The sequence below is a fragment of the Scyliorhinus canicula genome, chromosome 9 (assembly GCF_902713615.1).
Source record: "Scyliorhinus canicula chromosome 9, sScyCan1.1, whole genome shotgun sequence".
Classification (NCBI taxonomy): Eukaryota; Metazoa; Chordata; class Chondrichthyes; order Carcharhiniformes; family Scyliorhinidae; genus Scyliorhinus; species Scyliorhinus canicula.
The window spans coordinates 159,879,383-159,904,031 of NC_052154.1; the positions used below are offsets into that span (position 1 = coordinate 159,879,383).

General features: G+C 46.5%; 2 protein-coding genes across 2 annotated transcripts in view; both read right to left on the minus strand.

Moving 5' to 3' along the window:
* Positions 1-12,366, minus strand: part of LOC119970954 (dentin sialophosphoprotein-like) — a 165,850-nt gene extending 153,484 nt beyond the window's left edge. Inside the window, exons 1-2 of the mRNA XM_038806066.1 lie at positions 12,276-12,366; positions 331-432 (exon numbers count right to left, since the gene is read on the minus strand). Coding sequence (XP_038661994.1) covers positions 331-432; positions 12,276-12,366 — 193 coding nt within the window. The remainder of the gene's footprint in view (positions 1-330; positions 433-12,275) is intronic.
* On the minus strand, positions 343-22,587 carry LOC119970955 (natural cytotoxicity triggering receptor 3 ligand 1-like). The gene is made up of 4 exons (XM_038806067.1): positions 22,506-22,587; positions 13,737-14,075; positions 12,276-12,595; positions 343-432 (listed from the first exon to the last, which is right to left on the minus strand). The coding sequence occupies exons 1-3, from the start codon at positions 22,585-22,587 to the stop codon at positions 12,381-12,383; spliced, it is 636 nt and encodes a 211-aa protein (XP_038661995.1). The 3' UTR covers positions 343-432; positions 12,276-12,380.
* Between the last annotated feature and the right edge of the window lie 2,062 nt (positions 22,588-24,649).

The following is a 24,649-nucleotide window of genomic DNA, read 5'->3' on the forward strand; positions in this document are numbered from 1 at the left end:
TAAAGCTGACATGGTGATTTAAACTGAGCATCACCATGTGTGAGAGGCAAGTTTGAGAAGGCAAGCCATCATGAATAACCTCAGCCGATATAGGAATTGAACCATCACTGCTGGCCTGGCTTCGAATCGCAAACCAGCTGTCTAGCCAAGTGAGCTAAACCACCCTCGAGGGATACAAAATGAAGGTTCACCAGCATCTTTATGAGACAAGGAGAGATGGGCAATAAATGCTGACATTGCTTAAAGCTCCCATCGCTTAAGAATGAGTTAGAGAACATAAATTGATAACAGATCTTTTCACTCATTTAGAAGGTTAAGCAAGTGTCTTACCTTTTGAATACTTTCTCCAAACGTAAATTCCAAAGCCAAGTATGCCTAATAATGCCGAGACACAGATTATAGCTGCAATAGTATACGAATGATTCTTCAATTCTGTAAAAGTTCAAGAATATTTGTATAAATAGGTATTTAAATGAATTTAAAGCTTTTGGGGAGTTGGTCATGAGAACGGAGCCAGATTCTCCGCTGTCGGATTCTCCGCTGTCGGATTCTCCGTTGCACCGGCAGCCAGGGAATATCCCGATACGTGGGGCTACCCATAATGGGAAACAGCACTGGTCGGCTGGTGAGACAGAGAATCCCGGGGGGGGCGCCGCAATAGATATCTGGGCAGAATCCTCTGTAGCCTGACGCCAAAATCGTGATCTGTAATCGGGCAGAGGATGGGTTTCAACGCTGAAATCGTGGCCAGCGTCGGTTTGACGCCGGTTCGCCATGTTCCACCCCCTCCAAACTGCGGCCATCGTGCCGTGTGCTGCACGCCATTTCAAGAGCGTTGGCACATCATCAACTGGCCCACCTGCGATGCTCCACCCACGATGGGTTGTGTTCCCAACGGTGTGGGCCACGTGTGGTCCCAGCGGTAAGGAACCTTACGTGTCGGTTACAGACTGTGTCCAACGCCGCCACACTTGGCGGGATCCATGTAGCTGGCCGGGGGGGCTTCTACTAGGGCTGGGAGGACTGATGGGGGGCGGCCAGGGGGTGGCCAAGGGTTGGGCTGTGTGGTCGCGGATGGCAGGTTGGGTTTACGCACGGCCGACGCCATGTTGTATGGCGCGACCGGTGCAGGTCGTCAGTCGTGCGCATGCAAGGCGAGGGGCCCAGCCGTTCTCAGTTGGCACCACAGCTAGTCCCTCACCGGTGCCAGAATCGGTGAGGATTTCACGCTAATTTTTCGGTCGTGAAAGACCACACATGCTCCGCTGGTGTCAGTACTTAGTCTCCCAAACGGAGAATCCAGCCCCTGGTGCGGTGGGACGCAGAATCCCGCCCATGCTATTTAACAGAGTTCTCAAGCAGATTTGGTGTTAACTCTCAGTTCCTCAGAACAATAGTAAGAGCGTCGAAAACAATTAGAATCAAGACTAACTAGGAGAAATAAAATGTAAATACTATCAATGATTGCTTCCTTCAATTATTCACAAGGAAGATATGAGCAGCTTGCATTCCCGATAGTTTCTTTTTTCAAATAAAATCAATTACTGAGGTATAAATGTGACGGATGTCTTAAGAATGTTAAAAGTGCTTCAAGCAAATAAATCAAAAGTGCTAGGCGATATTTATCTCAGAGTGTTCTGAGAGATTAGGAAGCAGATTTGTGACACAATAATAATCATCAGGATGGAATCCATCATATTAGAGAAGTTCCAGAAGATTGAAACAGAATAATATTGTGCCAGCAGTAATCAAAAAGGGTGACAACACAATAATAGACCAGGCCATTAATCTAACTTTAATTGTGTGTAAAAGGATGGAATTGATAAGTAGGAGTAAACTTGAGCATTATCCATACCGTACTAACCTAATAATCAATTAACATGCTACGTGTAACAAGGAAAAATAACCATAAATATTCTAATTGAACAATGTTGAAATAGTTAAGAATGAAACTTGTGATAACTGAGGGCCACAGGGGATCACTAATAGATCTCCCTGTGGCGCCTGTGGAGTGTAAGCTTCCCTGGTAGCGCATGGAGGCCCACCCAGCTGGAACTTATTAACTGAGCCCTTTAAATGCTGCCCCTAACCTGGACCGGGAGAGTTAGTAGTCCCGGGTTGGGACTCTGTTGCTGTACGCTTCACTTTTGTATTGTAAATAAACTATATTAGCCTTCCTGCTGTCTCCTGGATTATCACACTGGCGATGAGGAGCAAGAAAAAGATTCTGGACAGCCTTTCCATCGTCAAACGATTCCATAAGTAAAAGATTAAGAGAATCAGAAAGATCCACTATTTGGTAAGATAGAACCATTTGATATGGGTGTGGAAGATTGGTCCCAGTATGACAAAATAATGCAATATTTATTTTAGGACAAATGGCATAGAAGGTGGAAACCAATAGAAGGTGATTCTCCTGACCACTTGCGAAGCCTCAATGTTTGGCATCATTAAAAGCCTGATCTTCCTGGCAGTCCCGGACTCAATGTCCTTCAATGAGCTGATAGACCTAGTGGCAAACCACTATTCCGAAAACCATCTGAGATACTGCATTGTTAAAGATTCAACACAGCTCGAAGAATCGCCAGAGAATCAATAATGGAATTCCTGACAAGAGTTTGGAAACTGGCGGAACACTGTTGAGTACAGACCATCCCTCTCAGAGATACTTCAGGAGCAATTAGCATATCAGATAAATAATATTGCAACCCAGAGGAAACTGCAGACGAAACCTACCCTAGACCTTAAAAGACACATAAAATTGGCACTGTCTTGCCAAAACGCTGAAGAAGGGGCCCAGGAACTCCAGGCTTTCATGGATTACAGCTTCCTCAGCGTCGGGTGACCTCCATACAGGAGACTCGGTTTCCCTACGGACAGTATACACATGATCCACCCGCCACCAAGTCAACAGTCAGGCACAATATATAAAGAGAGGGATCGACAGCCATGAGACATCAGAAACAGATGGGATACATCCCTGGAGGACAATGAAGAGCAATCGTAGAGTTACCACACTTGTGGTCATCAGGCACCCCCAAGGCAAAGCCTCCAAAATTGACAAAACGTGCAGCATCCATGCCGGAAGACAAAGCTACCTCAGGCCAGGGGGCTTTACAAATCAAGCAGCCAGAACAGGAAGAGCTAATGCAATTGAATTGCATCACTGCCCCCAATGTGACCCCAATCCAGATAAATCCCCAGGTCATTTGGTCACGCCCTGGACATGGAAGTAGACACAGGAGCCACTGTCTCCATTATAGGGGAACAGACTTTGAGGCGACTCACAGTGGGCATTTCGACCTGGGCCTGCAAGATACTTGAGCCAGGTTGGCCACATAAAAAGGGGAGCCATTACGTAGCATGGCAACCACAGTGACTCCAGTCACACATGGGCAACAAACAGTCCGACTTCCCTTAATAGCAGTACAAGAACCAGGACCCAGCCTTCTGGGAAGAGACTGTCTGCAGAAAATCCATCTGGATTGGTAACAGATTTTTAAGATGGGCGCCAGAAACCTATACAAAGTCAAAGGGAAGTATCCTGAGGTATTCCAGGAAAGTCTCAGAAATATTAAAAATGCCAGGGTGAAAATCTGTGTTGACTCAGAGACCCTACCCAAGTACTTCAGCGCACGGCCAGTCCCCTACACCTAACTCACCAAAGTAGAGATCGAATTGAAGCAACTAGAGAAGCAAGGCATGATATGCTTGGTACAATTCGAAGAATGAGCTGCACCTGTGGTCCCAGTATTGAAGCCTGACAAGTCGATCCGCCTTTGCGGTGACTACAAGATGACCATCAACAGAGCCTTCTCTCTAGACCGGTACCCTGTACCACACATCAAGGACCTATTCGCAAAACTGGCTGGAAACACATAGTCACAAAAATAGATATGAGCCATGTACACCTCCAGCTGGAGCTTGATGTTATATTTAGAAAATACATTACAATTAATACCCACAAGTAGTGATACAAACATACTTGCCTACCTCTCAGAGTATCATCAGTATACACTAGTTTCCAGAGGGTAATGGAAAATATCCTTCAAGAATTTCCCAGGGTGGCCATATACCTGGATGACATATTAATCTCAGAAACCACCGAGAAGGAACATTGGAAAAATTGGAGGAAGTCTTACAGCGATTCTCGAACACAGATGTCTGCCTTAAAAGCAAAAAATGTATGTTGCAAGCTCACGAGGTAACGAACCTTGGGTACCATGTTACAAGGACAGGCTACACCCCGTAGAAGACAAGTTAAAGGCTATCAAAGGACTCCAACACAATGGAACTAAAGTCGTTCCTCAGCCTCATAAACGATTACGGAAATTTATACCTAATCTCACCACCTTGCTGGCCCTGCACACGCTGTTAAAAAATAATCAAAAGTGGTTGTGGCAAACACCAAACAAGATGAAGCTTTCACAAGGGTAAATAAAAATCTATTGTCATCTAACATATTGACACATTCTGACCCCTCAAGACCACTCATATCAACATGCGATGCCTTTCCTTATGGAGTAGCAGCGGACTATCTCATTGATGGGACGATGGCAGCAAGATGCCAATCATGTATCCATCTAGGACCTTTGCAGATGCAGAGAGGAGATAAGGTACAAATTGAAAAAGAGGGATTGGCCGTGATACTCACAAGAAAGAAGTTTCGTCAATACGTCTACAGACAATACCTTACTATCATCATAGGCTACGAACCTCTATTGGACCTCTTTCAAGAGGACAAAGCAATCCTTCCTATTGACTTGGCCCAAATCCAACCCAGAGCACTATTTATGGCTGAGTACGAGTTCTCTTTCAAGCATTGCCCGGGAATCCAAAATTAGGCCCAAAAGGATCCTTCAGGGGCTGGTTTAGCACACTGGGCTAAATCGCTGGCTTTGAAAGCAGACCAAGGCAGGCCAGCAGCACGGTTCAATTCCCATACCAGCCTCCTCGAACAGGCGCCGGAATGTGGCGACTAGGGGTTTTTCACAGTAACTTCATTTGAAGCCTACTTGTGACAATAAGCGATTTTCATTTCATTTCATTCACTGACAAAGCTATGCCATATCATCCTAAGTGACAGATTAAAAGGACACCCCACAGAGGACTTAAAACCCTTCCTCACAAAACACCAGGAACTAAGAGTGGAAGATGGCTTTATCCTATGGAGAGCCCAAGTGATCGTCCCGCAATCAGTGCCCAATCAGATGGCCGCCACTACCTCCAGCACCATTGTTGAGAGACTCCGGCAGTCATTCAGCACCCGTGGAATACCGGAGTTCCTTGGAATGGGCAACCTGACTCTGTTCACCAATGGGTACTTCCAGGCTTTATGAAGCACATCCGTAAGGCACCATATCACCCATCCTCAAAGGGCCTAGCCAAATGGGCGGTCCAAACATTTAAGAGCAGCATGAAAAAACAAACCACAGGCTCACTCGAGACAAAACTAGCACAGATAGAACCATGCCACATACAACAACGAGAGTGTGCCAGCAGAACTATTAATGGGTCAGTGCCTCCAGACCAGACTCAGCTTAATGTTCCCCAACATAAGCGGGAAGGCAGAGATGAAGCCCAGACAAAAATCTACGACAGTTGGAGACCCGACAGAGTCTTTAGGCCAGGAGACAGCGAACACGTCCGTAACTTTGGCGATGGCTCCCCTTGGATTCTGGGAGTCTTAATAGAGAAAATGGACCATGTCTTATAAAAGGTGAAAACCAAAGAGAAAAGCTTACGAAAACAATATAGACCACCTCAGAAGCAGGGAACCCCCCACTGAGGAAACTATTCCTGGTAAAATGGCACCCTCAAAGTAACCGTACTGGCCTACAAGCTGGCCTCGAGAGTCAGTCAGCAAGATGTCGGAGTCTCAGCTCCAAAGTGAAAGTAGAGGGGACAGAACCCCAGCCAGAGGTCACTGTTAAGAAAGAGCCCCCAGCAGTGACCTTTGACGCTTCTAGTGGAAGAGACGATCCCCCATCCACTGTATATCTTGGGGGTAGATGGACGTGTTAACCCCGTGCGGACCACAGAGGAGCACTAACAGTTCTCCCCATAGGGCTCATGGAGTTCGAGTTTCCCTAGTGGCGGACTGAAGCCCACCTAGCTGGAACACATTAACTGTGCACATTCAGGGGCAGCGCACGGTGACGCAGTGGTTAGCACTGCTGCCTCATGGCGCCGAGGACCCAGGTTCGATCCCGCCTTTGGGTCACTGTCCGTGAGGAGTTTGCATGTTCTCCCCTTGTCTGCCATGGATTTTGCCCCCACAGTCCAAAGATGTGCAGGGTAGGTGGATTGACCACGCTAAATTGCCCCTTAAGTGGAAAAAATAATTGGGTACTTTAAAAAAAAATAACCGTGCCCTTTAAATTCTGGCCCAAACCTGGGCAGGGAGAGCTTGCAGTCCTGGGTTAGGACTCTATTGCTGTATGCTGTAGCAGTGGTTTTACTTTTGTGGTGTAAATAAATCACCTTAGCCTTCCTACTCATGGGTCCTGGATTATCACAAAACTGAAAGTAAGCAAAGAGTCCGAGTGATGTCAATAAGGAAGAAGTCCAGAAAATTCAAAGTAGAAATCAACAAAGGTCATACATGTTTAACTAAACAGACAAAACAGCAGAACACAAATCCAAGCAGGTAATCATGAAACTTTATAGTACTTTGATCAGATCACACTATCGCCATTCTGAAGTAGGTACAAAGGACGTAGTACAGAGGATATAAAAACATAAAATGCTGCAGAAACGCAGCAGGTCTGGCAGCATCTGTGGACGAAACAGAAATTTGGGTGGAATTTTGAGCCCCGGTTAGCCTTCAGCGAGAACGAAGGCGTGGACGGAAAATACAGTAAGAATCAGGAAACACAATTGTGGCCGGCGAGATTGCGCATTACCATTTTCCAGGCCTCTGGCCCGTGGTGTAACGAGAATCCCGCCACGGTGAATGGGGGTGTCCTGAGTTGAGACCCCTTAAACCAGATAGCTAGGATAACACTAGAATAGTTCTACATAAGTTGGTTTATTAAGGATTGAGTCTAATCATAGAAAGTATACCCAGTAATATTGTTAAACATTAAACATGTACTTTTAGGATAGTGAAGTAATAAGCATTCAACTTCTTGCTAAAAGCAGTGGCCAAAATGCATGATGGGATTTAAGCTAGCTAACTTGCCCATGTTTTTAAAACAAACAGGGTTAGACAAAAATAGTGTGGTCACCAATAACATGGTCAGCTCAGTAAACTGTTCTTATCAATGCCCTCAATATCCTGTCTCACATGATCCATGGTGTAAAGGGGAACCAACTTTAGCATCCTGCCCCTAAATGAACAATGAGAAGGGAATGGACAAAAAACAACTTTATAACAGATAAAGTATCTTAGCAAACACCAGGTGGCAGGATGGGGTTAAATCATGAGCTGTGGGCAGCTCAGTGGCACAGTGGTTAGCATTACTGCCTACAGCGCTGAGGACCGGGTTCGAATCATGGCCCTGGGCCACTGTCTGTGTGGAGTTTGCACATTCTCCCCGTGTGTGCGTGGGTTTCACCCCCACAACCCAAAGATGTGCAGGTCAGGTGGATTGGCCATGCTAAATTGCCCCTTAATTGGAAAAAGATAATTGGCTACTGATTTTTGGAAAACTATAATTGGGGTGTCTGTGCCAGTGTCAAGCAGAGTGGTTTTGGCATTTATCCAGAACACTCTCTCACGTACATGGGCCAAGCTTGGAAAAATGAAGCCATCTTAACCAGTTGATGTGTCTGCAAGTCTGTGTGTTCAGCTGATTGAGAAGATTGAGGAACCCCACGTAAAAGCTAGCTCAATACTCAGTCCTTGGAAATGCTCCTACACACGGAAAGACAGGAACCACATGTTAATACATCATAATATCTTTAGCGAGCCCTCTCACCGGGACTTCCCCATTCACTGAATATTCATCTGTAGCCAGCATGACGTCACGCCGCTGCAATTAACAACAGCTGTATAAAAATGAGAACCTGGTCACCTCATCTGAAGGGGATATTGCAGGTGAACGCTCTGGTCATCATTACATTGCAGTCGCAGAGAGGGCAGTGGGCAGAACACGGGGGACCCAGATAAGTTCAACTCGGTGCTGGGGGTGAGGGGGGGCAGGTGACGTTGGGGTTCAGTATTGGCATTTGGTGGGGTGGACTCACTCGCAGGCTTTGCTGCCCTTCATGACTGTACGGTGACCGGTGTGGCATCTCCCATCAGTCACACACAAGTGCAAAAGAGAGGTCACAGATGCACTATTTAATACTGATCAGCAAGAGAACGATGTTTAGGACGACAAAGACAGTTATGGACCCAGGGGGACTGTACGTCATCGTCAGCGGGGCCCTAGATGGGGCACTGGTAAGTACTAGTTAACGTGTACGCGCCCAACTGGGACGACACGAGCTTCATCAAAAAGACCATGGCAGAAATCCCCGATATAGCGACGCACCGACTAATCAGTGGGGGGGGGGGGTTCAACTGTGTACAGGATCCAATGGCGTTCGTATGGAGGGGAATAATGCTAGGATCCCAAAGAAGATCCTACAAAAAACAAAATCCGGGGGGGGGGGGCTAGCCCTCCCAAACCTACAATTCGACCACTGGGCGGTGACAGCCGAGCGAACAGGGGGATGGATTAAGGAGCTAGAAGCCAAGTGGGTGCGCGCGGAAGAGGCCTCCTGCAAGGGGACCTTCCTCCGGGCCCTTGCCACGGCGGCAGTCCCATTCCCACTCAAAAAACACTCCAACAGCCCAGTGGTGATAGCCACCCTTCAGTCCTGGAACCAATTATGGCAGCAATTCGGCCTGATCAAAATGTTGGACAAAGCTCCCATCTGTAACAACCATAGGTTCACGCTGGCGCTGACTGCACCACCTTTAAAAAGTGGGGACAGGACGGAGTGACACTGACAGTCAGGGACCTATTTATGGACAGAAGGATCGCAACACTGGACGAACTGACAAGAGAAATTCCAGATAGCCAGGGGGAACGAGCTAAGGTCCCTGCAACTCAAAAACGTCCTACGAAAGGATACAAGGACGTACCCACAACCGCCACGATAGACATTACTGGAAGAGTTACTGGACGCAAGCATCCTGGATAAAGGGAACTGTAGCGACATGTATGACCGACTGCTAGAAAGGGCCGACACCGTACTGGAAGCAACAAGAAAGAAATGGGAGGATGACCTGGGAAATGGGGATTGAAATAAGGTGGGGACTCTGGAGCGAAGCACTGCATAGGATCAACTCCACCTCCACGTGCACAGGACTCAGCCTGACGCAACTTAAAATGGTACATAGAGCCCACTTAACAAGGACCCGTATGAGTAGGTTCTTCCCGGAGGTGGAGGATAGATGTGAACGGTGCCAAGGTGGCCTGGCCAACCACACCCACATGTTCCGGTCACGTCCCAGACTTGCGGTGTACTGGACAGCCTTCTTCGAGGCAATGCCCAAAGTGGTGGGGATGAGGGTGGAGTCATGCCCGAAAGTGGCAGTCTTTGGGGTATCAGACCAGCCAGATCTATTCCTGGGGAGGAGGGCAGACGCCCTTGCCTTTGCCTCCCTGATCGCCCGCCGTAGAATCCTGGTCGGCTGGTGGTCAGCAGCACTGCCCAGAGCTGCAGACTGACTGACTGACCTCTCAGAATCTCTCCAAAAAAAATCAAATTTGCCATCCGAGGGTCAGACGATGGCTTCCACAGAACGTGGGAGCCATTCACCCAATTGTTCCGGAACCTGTTTGTGGCCAACGAACAAGCAGCGAATAGCCAGGTAGCCAAGAATCAGGCAAAAGTAGGCAAGGCGTGAGAGGGAGGGATAGACCGGAGGGGGGGGGAACAGCTCAACCTAAGAGAAAAGAAAGGCAAACCACAGGAGAAAGGGAGGGGTGAGGGGGTAAGGGGGCAGAAGGGGGAGGGGGGGAGGGAGGAGACAGGGAACAGTAGAGGGGAACCAGAGAGGTGGGGGGGGGGGGGGGGGAGGCAAGGGAATGATAGCCGGAAGGAGGGCACAGGAAACGATAACAAACTTAGCAAATACAGGAACAGAGAGCAAAGAAAATACAGGACGAATGGCTGAAACGGAGGTGAACGCGAGAAGACAACGGCAGCAAACACCGTCCGGAGTAACAACAAGTAAGTAACAACACCAACACCAGATCCATTCTCATATTGCCCTCTCTGCATTGGACATAACTAATGTAAGGGTTTCTCCGACACCCAAATGTATATGTACCTCCCCAGTTCCCCGCCCCACAAACAGGTGCCTACTTATGTGTTAAAAATAATATTGCTGCCTGTACAGATTTGCTGTTGTTGAGCTAGTGCATAATACCCTCCCAATTTCTTTTTGTGTTTTCTTCTCTTCTATATATATATATTTTATTCTGTGTACATAACTATAAATATACTTTGTTCAAAAACCCAATAAAAAACATTTATTAAAAAAAATGCGCTATTTGTGGGGGTCCATATGCACATATCCAGGGACCAGGCGAGCCACGACGCCAGAGCCATGAGCTTCGCCAGCTTAGCAGGCATACATGTCTCTGGATTCCCCGTGGTGGCATTACTCTATTTTTGAACTGCAAGGGACACCAGTCCCTCAATGTCCAGTTTGTCTCTCACCATCCAGTCCGCATCATGCATGTGTGCCTGTTTCCCAAGGTCATGTTCGCCAGCAGGGAATCACTCGAAGTGCGGCCTCAACAGGGAGATACTCCCCAAAACGGCAAAGTGCAGATGATTAGCAGGGTGATTCCTGGTGTTTCAGCCATCGAGAATCACTCTACCAAACGTGCCCGAAAGTGGACTTTGTTTTAAGTCCCCTGAATCACGCCCAGAGTCAATGAGAATTGAGGGGAAACTCTCACTGGCCATATCCAACATAAAAAAACATCATTGTGGTTGTTGGAAGCCAATCATCTCAACCCCATGACATCAATGCAGGTGTACATGTGGGCAATGCCGCCCAACCATCATCAGTCCCTTCATCAATGATCTTCCATCGTTATAACAACAGAAACAAAAAAAAATCATTCAGTTCCGTTCATAGCTCTGATAATGAAGCTGTCCATGTCAGTGTGAAGCAAGACCGGAACAACATAGAGGCTTGGGCTGATAAGTGGCAAGTAACATTCGTACCAGACATTTGACAGACTATAACCAACTCCAACAAGAGGGAATCTAATTGAGACCATTCTGTGTCGAGTAACACACCTCCTGCCACCATAAATCCTGTCCCATCTTGTAAAAGGCACAAATCAGGAGTGTGACAAAATACTCCTCACTTGCCTGGAGAGTGCAACTCCAAAAATAATTAACAAGCTTGACACCGTCCAGGACAAAGCAGCCTGTTTGATTGGCACCTTCACTCCACCCACCAATGCCACACAGTGGCAGCAGCACCGTGTACCATCCACAGGATTCACTGCAGCAAGGCTACTGCAGCAACATCTTCCAAATCGTGAACTCCGCCATCTAGAAAAACAGAGGCAGCAAACACAAGGGAACACCACGACCTGCAAGCACTTCGCCGAGTCACACACCACTCTGATTTGCCAATATATTTTGTCATTCCTTCACTACCACAGAGTCCTGGAACTCCCCACCTAAGAGCATAGTGGGTGTATATATACCAGGTGGGTTGCAGCAGTTGAAGAAGGTGCTCTTCCCAAGGACAATTCTGGATGGATGGACAATAAACAACCCCTACAGGCCATGGATGAATTTTAAAAATCTACAAGTATGATCCTGAGCTTCCACTTGCCTGTCATTTTAATTCTCTGTCACGCTTCCACTCTGTCCTCCTTGCTAGTTATGTTATTATGTAGTGTTTTGAATTGGTTATTAAAATAAAGGTACAGTAAAGTTGCCATAGTCCCACATGACCAAAAGCTGCTTTCCCCTTTGAGAGAAAGCTGACTGGTGATGGTTTAACTTGAGGATCACCACACCTCAGGTGAGGAGCAAGGTTGAGAAGGCACCTTCACGAATAACCTCAGCCAGTACGGCAATTGAACCCATGCGGCTGGCCTCATTCTGCATCACTTAACTAGCCAAGTGAGCAAACCGGCCCAATTGAAGGAGTAATGTAATACCAGCTGTTCTCTCTTTCCCATTCCCTTATCTCCCTTTCTCTGCCATGCATCCACCATTCTCCTCCCCTTCCTTTCTCTCACCTCCTCCTCCTTCCTACCACCCTCTCCTTGCACTCACATTTATTTTGTGGTAGAGCTCACCTGTTACGCTGAGCACAGATTCAATTGTGAAAACGCCAGGAAATGTTGAATGCTTCACCACACATCTGTACTTATCACCATTGTCTTCCATTGTGGGCCGGATCCTCAGCTGACTGGAAACACTAAATGTTTTGTCACTATTAGTGACAAATATTTTCCATAGTTTATTGATGAAATATTTTCTATTCGTTGCTTTGATATCTTCATCCAGCTGATGTCCAACTGTTGAGGATAAAATCCAATAACATCACATTTCACAGAGCCCTCTGAGCCATTCGGAATTGTAATGGATCGTGTGGATAAACTGACATTTGGTCGAACTGTGTGGAAAGAAAATACAAATTGACGTATATGTTGTGTAGGTTAATTAATTACACAACAGCAATATGCTGGCAAGATCATGTTTTACAGATAAGTTAGCACAAAACCAAAAAATGTAAATCTTAAGATTTGAACCAAATACCTTCCTTTATCTTCTGGCAGTCTCAAATGGAGCCTTTCAAGCTTGAATACAACTTGTGATTGCTGCAATAACATTTTCAACAAACAAAACTGCTTCTGGTTTGAAACGGAACTTTATGAATTAGAATCTTAAGTCGTTTCTCAGGCATATACTTTCAAATCAGAGAGAACAAAGACACAGGATCATAACTTCATCTGGGAAATCCCAACTTTGATCATTTTAATTTCCTTTCCCCAATACCCAATAGTTGGTCAGGGCACATACACCAGCCAGTGCACACGGTAAAAGGAGGGAAACTGATATGCTGAATGGGGTCTGTGAGTCCTATATGTGGATTGAATCTGATCGAGCCGTCAGCAATATAACTGAGTATTTTTTTAATTGCTCCTTATAGTGGAAGCTGATGTATAATGCAGAGGCAGCAATCACATGAACACAGATCTGTGTGACAACGTGTCAGCGTGCAACCTCAGAGCAAATGTGCGCACAGGAAATGCTTCATAGCGAGTAAGACGCATATTTAAATTTTGTGACCCTCCCACTGCTCCACATCCATCTGGCTCACTAATGCCCTTTAGGGAAGGAAATCTGCCACCCTTACCCGGTCTGGCCTACATGTGACTCCAGACCCAATGTGGTCGACTCTTAAATGCCCTCTGAAATGGCCCAGCAAGCCACTCAATTCAAGGGAAATTAGGGGTGGGCAATGAATACTGGCCTAGTCAGCAGCACCCACATCCCCGGAACGAATATGATAAAATACATAATGGGATTAAGCAGCGGAGGGCTCTGACTGGTACGATGCCTGCTGTGCAATGTAACTTCCACAGGAAGTGGTGCAGGAATAAATGCCTAAAAAAGCTTTTTGCCATGGCAAAATTACAGGATAGAGGTGGTAGCGACTGGGAGGAAATAATCATTAAGTATGGGCTTGCAGAGTTTATGGCTTAATTTAACAAAAAGGTATCGCACATGTGTTTTTTTTTCATGTTCCTTACCTAACACCTGCATCGCTGAAGTCTGTTTCGCACTTTCAGGAGTTATGAACACGGTGCAGGTGTAGCTTCCTTCATCTGCCAACTGTACTTTTGGAAGGTAAAGTGAAGCATTTCCCTTCAGTAAATCACTATCAGACATGCTTGCTCCAGGTCGCTTTGGGACATGTTCGCCTCCCATGAAAGAATATACTTCTGTATGACTGTCAAGCATCCATTGGACTCCAACAGTATTTGGATCAATATTGTCACCACTATAGCCAGCTACCTCGCACTTCAGCAGAACATCTTCATTTCGAAATGCTTGCAGTGGGTTTTGAAATATGTCCAGCTTTATTGTGTCTTTAAAAGAAGATTTTTTAAATAAGTAATGAAACCATTGAATGAAATAAACTACTAAAATATGGCTTTATCTAAAAGATGCATATGCACATTTATATAAAGGTTAAAAAGAGAAACTTACATATATTTAATTGAAAACAATTGTTAGGAATATGTAGAACTTTCACAGCAAGATCTTCTGAGGCCAGAGCCAATCAACTTCCATGGCATGAAAATGAACTAATGATTGTAAACTGATCATAGCTCTTTATTCAGAGTAGAAACATAGAAAATGGGAGCAGGAGTAGGTCATTCGGCCACTCGCACCTTCAATATGATCATGGCTGATCCTCTATCTGAATGCCATGATCCCGCACTCTCTGCATATCCCTTGATGCCTTCAGTGTCAAGAAATATATTCCTCTTGTATATATTCAGTAACTTGGCCTCCACAGCCTTCTGGACAAAGAATCCCATAGGTTCACCACCATCGAAGTACAGAAATGTCTCTTCATCTCAATGGCCTAACATGTACCCTTAGACTGTGGTTCCTTGTTTTAGTCTCTCCAACCAGAGGAAACAACCTATCTACATCCAGTCAGTCCAGCTTTGCCAGATGTTAATACATTCCAATGACATTCCATCTCATTCTTCTAAACTCCAATGGATACCGGCCTAGTCAAACCAATCTCTCCTGATATAACAATATAACGAGGCTCGTTAAACGAAAGAGAACGATAATAACTATCCTTTAACGAGGCTCGTTAAAGGAAAGAGAACCATAATAACTATACCTTAACGAGGCTCGTTAAAGGAAAGAGACCGGTAATAAAAATCCTTTATTACATATTATACCTTGCTTTGTGCATTAGTGAAGATATTATACCTTGATTTCTATTTGCAATTGGACAACAATTGGACAATTGTTACAATTGGACAAGTTACAAAAAGTCTTTGACAAAAAAAAGCATTAGACAAAAAGACATAGGACCAAAAGACGTGCGGACAAAAAGACGTTGGACCAAAAGACGTGGACGAAGTGTTGTTGGACGAAGTGACGTCGGACGAAAAGACGCGGCACGGTGCACAAGGACACCCAGGTCGCCCTTTGTATGTCAATATTTCCCAACCTATCATTTAAATAATAGTCTGCCATTATGTTTCTCCTTCCAATGTGGATAACTTCATTTCTCCAGGCTACAGTGCTGTGCCATGTATTTGCACAGTGAAACTAATTTAAATCACCCTTGAAACCTCTTTATATCCTCCTCAACACTCATATTCCTACCTAATTTTGTGTTGTCAGAAAACTTCGAAATATTACATTTGGTTCCCTCATCCAAATCATTGATAGATATTCTGGATAGCTGGGGGGGGGGGGGGGGGGGGGGGGGGGGGGGGGGGGGGGGGGGCAAGCTCTGATCACATCCTTCATAATAGACTCCAGCATATTCCGGACTGATGTCAGGTTACCGGGTCTGCAATTACCTGTTTTCTCCCTGCCTCCTTTTTAAATAGCGGGGTTACATTTGCCACACTCCAATCTGCCAGCGCTGTACCAAAATTTACAGAATTTTGGAAGATGGCAACCCACTATTTCTATGGCCTCCTCCTTTAATACCCAGGGATGTAAATTATTAGGCTTTTATTTATTTTATTGACTTTCAGTCCTATTAACTTCTCCAGTATTTAACTAATACTAATTTCCTTCAATTCCTGCATATTGTTCGACCCTTGCTCCCCCAGCATTTCCGGGAAGATATTTGTGTCTTTCATAGTTAGAATTTACAGTGCAGAAGGAGGCTATTCGGCCCATCGAGTCTGCACCGGCTCTTTGAAAGAGCACCCTACTCAAGGTCAACACCTCCACCCTATCCCCATAACCCAGTAACCCCACTCAACACTAAGGGCAATTTTGGACACTAAGGGCAATTTACCATGGCCAATCCACCTAACCTGCACATCTTTGGACTGTGGGAGGAAACCGGAGCTCCCGGAGGAAACCCACGCACACACGGGGAGGATGTGCAGACTCCGCACAGACAGTGACCCAAGCCGGAATCGAACCTGGGACCCTGGAGCTGTGAAGCAATTGTTCTATCCACAATGCTACCGTGCTGCCATGAGAAGAAAATTAATGTAGTTATTTAATTACTCCGCCATTTCCTTGTTTTGGACTATAAGGGACCTACATTTGTCTTCACTAATCTTTTTTCTTTTTATACAGATCTTTATTCTTTTTATAGATGCTTTTAATGTTCACTTTTATGTCACTTGCATGTTTACTCTCATACTCAATCTCTTGATCCTTATTGCTGAATTCTGAACTGCTCCTAATCCTCAGACTTCCTACTTTTACAACCATATTTAAGTGACTCTCCGAGTAAAAGAATTCCAGTAAGGAAACAGTGCAGTCCAAATAGAAACATAGAAAAGAGTAGCAGGAGTTGACCATTCGTCCCATCGAGCCTGTTCCGCCTTTCATTATGATCATGGCTGATCATCCAACTCAATAGCTTAATTCCCCAAATCCTTTAATCCCTTTTGCCCTAGGTGCTTCTTGAAGACATACAGGGTGGGATTCTCTGTTGGCTGACGCAGGAATCGCGAAATACAATGGGGCGGAAAGTCACACGCCAGACGAAAATCGAGGCCGTGCGCCCATCAGAATGTCATGCTCCAGTCCCTCGGCAATAACGTGAATGCGTTCTACACAACATGCCAGAGTGGCTATGCAAATTGTCCAGTAAATACCATTTGCATATCATTAACAGGCCAGGCCTGGCAATTTCCGGACCTCCTGTGATGTTCCTACTCCACTGGGGGAATTACCGATAGCAAGGTTCACTTGTGGTATTCAAAATTGACAAACAGTTGCCAAGGTTTCTGAGGGAGAGGGAGGAGGTCCAACATCATTATAGTGTGCAGACAGTTGAGCTACTGGTCGGGCGACATATGCCAGGGATGGGTGGAGGAATGGGGAGGTCAGAAGGAGGGCCGTGGGGTCAGGATGGACGGGCATAAACCACCATTGTTGCAGCCTACAAGGCAGCCATCTGGCTGGGTCTACTGCTGACTGCCCACTGGCAACATTAGCGCCATAGGTCATATGGGTGTCCACCCAGGCCACCCCCCTAGGTACCCTCTGGCCCTAGCCAACCCATGAGCGGGAAGGGTGTGCTCCAGCACCGCCAGTCATCTTGGCTGGGGTGAGCGTTGGCATGCATTGAAACTGAACAAGTTCTATGTGGCACTGCTGCTAACCCATTAACGGGATCTGAATCACTCCTGGACTAGCACCACTCCTGGCAATGTAGAACACTCGCAATTCAGTCCCGGCGTCAGCATTTAGTCTCTCAGACAGAGAATCCAGCATCTTTTGGCCTCAACTACTTCATGTAGTAATAAGTTCCGCAGGCTGACCACTCCCTGGGTGAAGAAATTTCTCCTCATCTCTGTCCTAGTGTCTACCTCTGTTAATCATTAGTCTGATGATCTTGATAATTTGCCCATTGTAACTCTATAAGAAGTTGACAATTTCAGTTGAAGCAAAGGGTTGTAACAAACTCAAATTGTTCCCTTAAATAAACTGACTGCGAGTGCCATGCTATGCTGTTGTAATGCCTCCATTTCATGTTCACACAGGTTCAAAATCAAAAAAGAAATTTCAGTGATTTTTGAGCTATTGACCAGAGAAACAATATGTAGATGGAAGATCTTTGATTATATCTTAGAAGGAAAATGTAATTTGACACTCTTATTACTTGATGAATCTGAAATGAGCCATAATTTCAGCCATAATGTTTGGTAAATTGCTTACCATTATTTTTGCCAGTATTCCTGATGTCTTTGTGCTCAAATAAATATCTTTAGGACAAACAAACAAGAACCACTTTGGAGCTTCCAAACTTGCGCAATTGTAAAATGAAATTCACATCATATTCAGTTTTACTTTCGAGCACCTTGTGTCCTTTGTACTTTAATATGCCCATGGAAACACTCCAGGAAACTCAAGGGCGTGTTTCTAGCCACCTTTCCCTCCCTCATTTTGTCCTGTCTGCTCTTTTATTGAAAGCACTCATTTACAATCTCTGCATGTTCTTAAAATGTTTTCCCTCTGTCTCTCTCAACCCCCTCCCCAACACCTCCCACCCTCACCTCTTTCCCCAATCTATTTTCTAAGGTTTCAATTATTGCTTAATTGTACCCTGCTGAACAAACAAAAAATTCCACCCAAGGGGTCACGCACTTAAGACAGAGATGAAAAGACTTTTCTAACAGAGAGTCGTGAGTCTCTGCATCTCCCTCCATTGATAGACAGTGGAAGCAGATGGTGTGATTTTATGGCCACGCAGCACCTGAAAAGCGCTCGCCGTGGCGCAGCACAGCTTAAAGAGCCGGGAGATCCCGCTACCGTGATCTACCCAGCTGGCAACGCCTCGCGGCAGGTCTAACGCGATCTCGCGAGACGTTGCGATATAAAGCCAGCCCATTGTGGGTGGGATCACTTTTCAGCAAACTGCATATAAAGCGAGACAGCTGGTCTCATTTTAATATGTACATTCCCGAGTTACCCAAGGTGTCTGATCATTCCCCTTTGCTTCGGAGACCTTGGGCAAGTGCCATTCAGTACTGGTCTCCACAAATGGGGACCAAATGGAATGGCATTCGTGAGGGTTTCCCAGGGGATTGGAGGCCCTAGGTGCATGCACATTTAGGCAGGGTGGTACCCATGGCAGCTTAGCACTGCCAGCATGGCACCCTGGCAATGCCACCTGGGTGCCAGCCTGGCACTGTAGCTAATGGAGCACTGCCAGGTTGGCACTATCAAGGTGCCAAGCTGACATTTTTTGTGCACTGGCAATTGGGCTGGGGTGCCCTATGCGGGTGTTGGGAGGGACTGGAGGAGGACCCTCCCATAGTGTGTTGCGGCTTGGGGGGAGCGTGGTCAGTGCTCACGTTGGGTGCCTTGGAGATCGGGGAAGCCATCTCTCACGATACTGAGGGGTTTGGACTTTCACACCTTTTGTTCTCTCTGGGGACTGCCATTCGCACTCTTTCCCCATGGGTTCTGTGGCTATTCGCACCCCGTTTCCCTGGGTTTCTGTGGCTTGACTCATCTTTCATTCTCACTCCAAAGTATAAATATTTCCCACTTTCTGTGTATTGTAGCTTTGACAAAGGGTCATCTGGACTCGAAACGTTAGCTCTTTTCTCTCCCTGTAGTTGCTGCCAGACCTGCTGAGATTTTTCAGCACTTTCTTTCTGGTTTATAATTAAGCAATCATTGAAACCTTGTAAAATAGTTTGGATAAAGTGGCGGGTGGGGGGTTGGGGAAGGGGGTGAGAGAGAGCATTTTAAGAACATGCAGAGATTATAAATGAGTGTTTTCAATACAAGAGCAGTCAGGTAGAAATAAGGGGTGGGAAGGTGGCTAGAAACAAGCCCTTGAGTAATCTGGAGTGTTGCCATGGGCGTATTAAAGTACAAAGGACACAAGGTGCTCGAAAGTAAAACTGAATATAATGTGAATTTCATTTTATAATTGCACAAATTCTTGGAAACCCCAGCTGGGTTCTTGTATGTTTTGCGAAAATATTTTTACTTGAGCACAAAGACATAAGGAATACTGGCAAAAATAATAGTAAGCAATTTATCAAACATTATGGCTCATTTCAGGATCATCAAGTGATAAAAGAGTGTCAAATTACTTTTTCCTTCTAAGATAAAATCAAAGTTTTTCCATCTACGAGTTTATTTGAGGGAATAATTTGAGATTATTACAACCCTTTGCTTCAACAGAAATTGTCAACTTCTTATAGTGTTACAATGGGCAAATTATCAAGATCATCAGACTAACGATTAACAGAGGCAGACACTATGACAGAGATGAGGACAAATTTCTTTACCCAGAGAGTGGTCAGCCGGCAGAACTTATTGCAGACGAGTCTCGGGGGGCGGAGAATTCAGGACATGGCGGGGGCGGAAACCGCGCCGGTCGGCGGGCCCCCCCGCGGCAATTCTCCAGCCCGCGATGGGCCGAAGACCTGCCGCTGACAGGCCTTTCCCACCGGCGTGGTTTAAACCACCTCTGGTACCGGCGGGATTGGCGGCGCGGGAGGCCTCCGTGGTCCGGGGGGGGGAGCGGGGTGATCTGACCCCAGGGGGTGCCCCCACGGTGGCCTGGCCCGCGATCGGGGTTCACTGATCGGCGGGCGGGCCTGTGCCGTGGGGGCACTCTTTTTCCTGTTGCCCTCCCCTACTCCGCGCATGCACTGGTATGACGTCAGCAGTCGCTGACCCTCCGGCGCATGCGCGGACTTACGCCTGCCGGCGAAGTCCTTTCGGCCCCAGCTGGCATGGCGCCAAAGGCCGTTCATGCCAGCCGGCAGAGTGGAAACCACTCCGGCGCGGGCCTAGCCCCTAACGGTGCGGAGAATCTCTATCAAGAATGGACTTGTCTGGAATCTGGGGTGGAATTCTTCGACCCCCCCCGGGGGGTCGGAGAATCGCCCGGGGCCGGCGTCAATCCCGCCCTCGCCATGTCCCGAATTCTCCGCCCCCCGAGATTCGTCGGGGGTGGGGGGGGGGGACCGCGTCGGTCGGCGGGCCCCCCCGCGGCAATTCTCCGGCCTGCGATGGGCCGAAGGCCCGCCGCTGACAGGCCTTTCCCGCCGGTGTGGTTTAAACCACCTCTGGTACCGGCGGGATTGGCGGCGCGGGAGGCCTCCGTGGTCGGGGGGGGGGTGGAGCGAGGTGATCTGACCCCGGGGGGTGCCCCCACGGTGGCCTGGCCCGCGATCGGGGTCCACCGATCGGCGGGCGGGCCTGTGCCACTCTCCCCAGGAAAAAAAAATTTTTTTTAAAAAGAATTCCGCACCTTGGGGCGGCCCGACGCCGGAGTGGTTCACGCCACTCCGACACACCGGGACCCCCCACCCCACCGGGTAAGGGGGAATTCCGGCCCTGGTGAGAACAGGATCAGACCTCACTATGATGCCAGTTTTAGATAGAAACCATTGCATGCTGCAATGTTAATTTCCATAGTTTTCTTCAATTGATTTGTGTTTTTTGTGAGCGGTAGCAAGTGGACTTTACTATTATCCTGTTGATACCAAAGTAAAATATGACTGAAACTGAAGTATTTTACTGTTTTTTCTGTTTTTATTTTATTTGAAATAAAAACAGAAAAATCTGGAAATACGAAACAAGTGAGGCTGCATCTGCGGAGGGAGAAACAGAGTTAACGCAGAGCAAGCCACACTTCGTCCACCTGTCTTTCTATAAGGATTCCATTGCATTCTCCCAGTTTCTCCAACTCCGTTGCATCTGTTCTAACGATGCCAGTGCTTCAAAGTGCCTTCCTTTTTCCTGAGGTGTCCAATTCCTACGCGTCTGACCTTCCTGTCCAGAACCACAATAAGATTCCCTTGTTCTTACATTCCAATCCACCTGCCTCCACATTCAAACAACAAAGAGCAAAAAGCAGTACAGCACAGGAACAGGCCCTTCGGCCCTCCAAGCCTGTGCCGGCAATGCCGCCCGTCTAAACTAAAATCTTCTGCACTTCCGGGGTCCGTATCCCTCTATCCTCATCCTATTCATGTATTTGGCAAGATTCCTCTTAAACGTCACTATCGTCCCTGCTTCCACCACGTCCTTCGGCAGCGAGTTCCAGGCACCCACTACATTCTGTGTAAAAAAAACTTGCGTCGTACATCTCCCCTAAACCTTGCCCCTCGCACCTTAAACCTATTCCCCCTAGTAATTGACCCCTCTACCCTGGGGAAAAGCCTCTGACTATCCACTCTGTCTATGCCCCTCATAATTTTGCAGACCTCTATCAGGTTGCCCCTCAACCTCCGTCGTTCCAGTGAGAACAAACCGAGTTTATTCAACCTCTCCTCATTGCTATTGCCCTCCATACCAGGCACCATCCTGGTAAATCTCTTCTGCACCCTCTCTAAAGCCTCCACATCCTTCTGGTAGTGTCGCAACCAGAATTGAACATTATACTCCAAGGGCGAAATTCTCCCAAAGGGAGACAAAGTGCCGAAGTCCTACAAGCATTTTATTTTGCATTACACTCATCACCCCTCCCCCCCCCCCCCCCCCCCCCCCAGACCTTTAGTCACTAATCACTCCAGCTTTACACACTGTCACGGACTTCCTTCCCCCCCCCCCCCCCCCCCCCCCCCCCCCCCACCGCCTTTCCCCTGCCTGTGCCCTTGTTATAAACCTGTTACTTCATTAACGTTTTCCAGTTCTGGTGGAAGGTAAACCTAAAACCTTTCCACAGGTGCTGCCTGCTTAGTATTCCCAGCTATTTCTGGTTTAACTTTCAGGTGTTGGCTGCAACTGAAGCAAATACTCTCCAAACGCTTTTCTTCTCACCCACATTTTGCCATTATACAAACACTAAAAGAGAACTTAAATCAGTAATACTTCACCTGACATTGAAATCAATGACACCACACTGCCAAAAGTTAAAATGTGCATCCTTGTTTTGAGAACGTCAAGCTTCAAAAACATTTTCCAAGCACTATATCCGTGCACAGCTGCTGGAAACAAAACTGATTTTACTTTCATTATTGCACAACCTTTGGATATTGGATTATCAATTAGCAATATTTTTATTCGCCAGGATAGAGTTCAAGCACAGCAATTTTTACTTTGTTAATTTTTTTTTAAATTTAGAGTCGTCAATTATTTTTCTTTTTCCAATTAAGGGGCAATTTAGTGTGGCCAATCCACCTAACCAGCACATCTTTGGGTTGTGAGGTGAAACCCACGCAGACATGGGGAGAATGTGCAAACTTCATATGGACAGTGACCCAGGGCCAGGATTCGAACCCGGATTCTCAGTGCCACAGTTCTAGTGCTAACCACTGTGCCACATGCCCCCCCAGCACAGCAGTTTAATCATTTATATGGATACCTTTTTATTATTCTTGGGCAATCCCTCAGGGTCAAAGGTGACTTGTTTCCACTTTGGAGTTGTAGCCACCTGGGGTGGCTACGTCCCGATTCAAAATGGACAAATGGCCGGGTGAAGGTGATGACAGTGAGTCTGACTCCCACCACGCGAATCCCTTTGCGACCCTGTTCGCAACCGAAAACTGAGGTGTCCAGATGATGTTTTAAAAAGGTACCGCTAGAGAGAAACGGTGTCCTTTCTGATGGAACCTGCACGATATTCGTTGCATGTTTTTTTGTATGTCTTTGTTAAATGTTCATTGTTTGAAACCACTCAGCCGAAACCACTGAGAACTTGCCAGAAAACATTTCGTAACTGCTCTTCCGATTTGACGGTAGAGGCAGTACTGCAACCCACCACGATGACTACATTCTTGCCCGTTCTTGCTGGTTACTCAGGCAGTGGAGAAACGGCACTTATCCCCGCCCTGTCTGAGGACCCTCCCCACTCTGGTCAGCTAAGCTCGGGTAGAGCATATCCCGCCCTACCCGGGGATTCCATCCAATTCTTACCTGCTGCGGCCCATACGCACCTCATTTCGGCTCTTTCATTTCAAAAGTTTTTGTTTTGTTTTACAGTAACTCTTCGGTTGCTTCCCCTCATGCTATTTACATCCACAAACATTGGGATGGTAAATCGCACAGGCTGCGAGATGGCTCGCACTGTTTTAGTATTTTTCATGAGTGTCTTGTCCAGAAATTCGGTTTAAAAACAAAATGAGGGAGTCACAGATGGTGACCAATTATAAAGGGTAAATCTCACTAAAGGACAGACAGACAAACACACGAGATCTTAAGCAAGATAATAACAGAGATTATGCTTGTATTCACAGAATTCCAGAAGCTCAAAGAAAGACAAGAAGAAAAGAGAGAAGAGAAGGATGAAGACGACCTCCACCTTTGTAATATGGAATATAGCCGGATGCATTTGGTTGCGCGCAAATGCGAACCCCCTCACCCCCAACCCACAGGCCGTCAATGATTCACTCCCCCATAGCACACAGAGCCCAGTAACAGTCAACAGTACCCCGACATGGTGTGATAAATTTATCACATGGTATTCCCCCTCGTATGTTGTTGAAGCACTTTTAGCACTGCCGATACTTTGCAGTATTGTGCAGACTATTCGCATGAAGAAATGGCAAAGGAGAGCCTACCGCTCTCGCACCCCGGTATACAGAAAAAGATCCCCTATTTTTGGTTTCCACCAGGCCCCCGGACCCCTTGACATGTAATAAAGTACATTAGTTTTTGTTCATGTGTCTTCGTTTGTGAATAAAGAAATGTGATCATTTATGGAATAAAGGAATGTAAAACTCTGCATTTGACTGCCAAACCAGAGAGAATTTGAATGCTGCTATTTTGTACAGTTAAGGAGTTAGTATATTTTTGAATGGTTTAGGTGAGAATAGTTTACTGAGGATGGTTAGAGGTTCCAGTTTTTATTTTGTAATGCATGTCCTTAATGACATAGCGCCCCATAGAGTTTTGATGATGTGTATGTAAAATTGTTTAGTTAAAAATTTATTGCTTAGTTATGGTCAGAGTAGAGCCTAGAGATTAGTGCCCGCTTGGTCAGAGAACGAAGACATCGCAGTAATGTGATCCTTCATGCTTT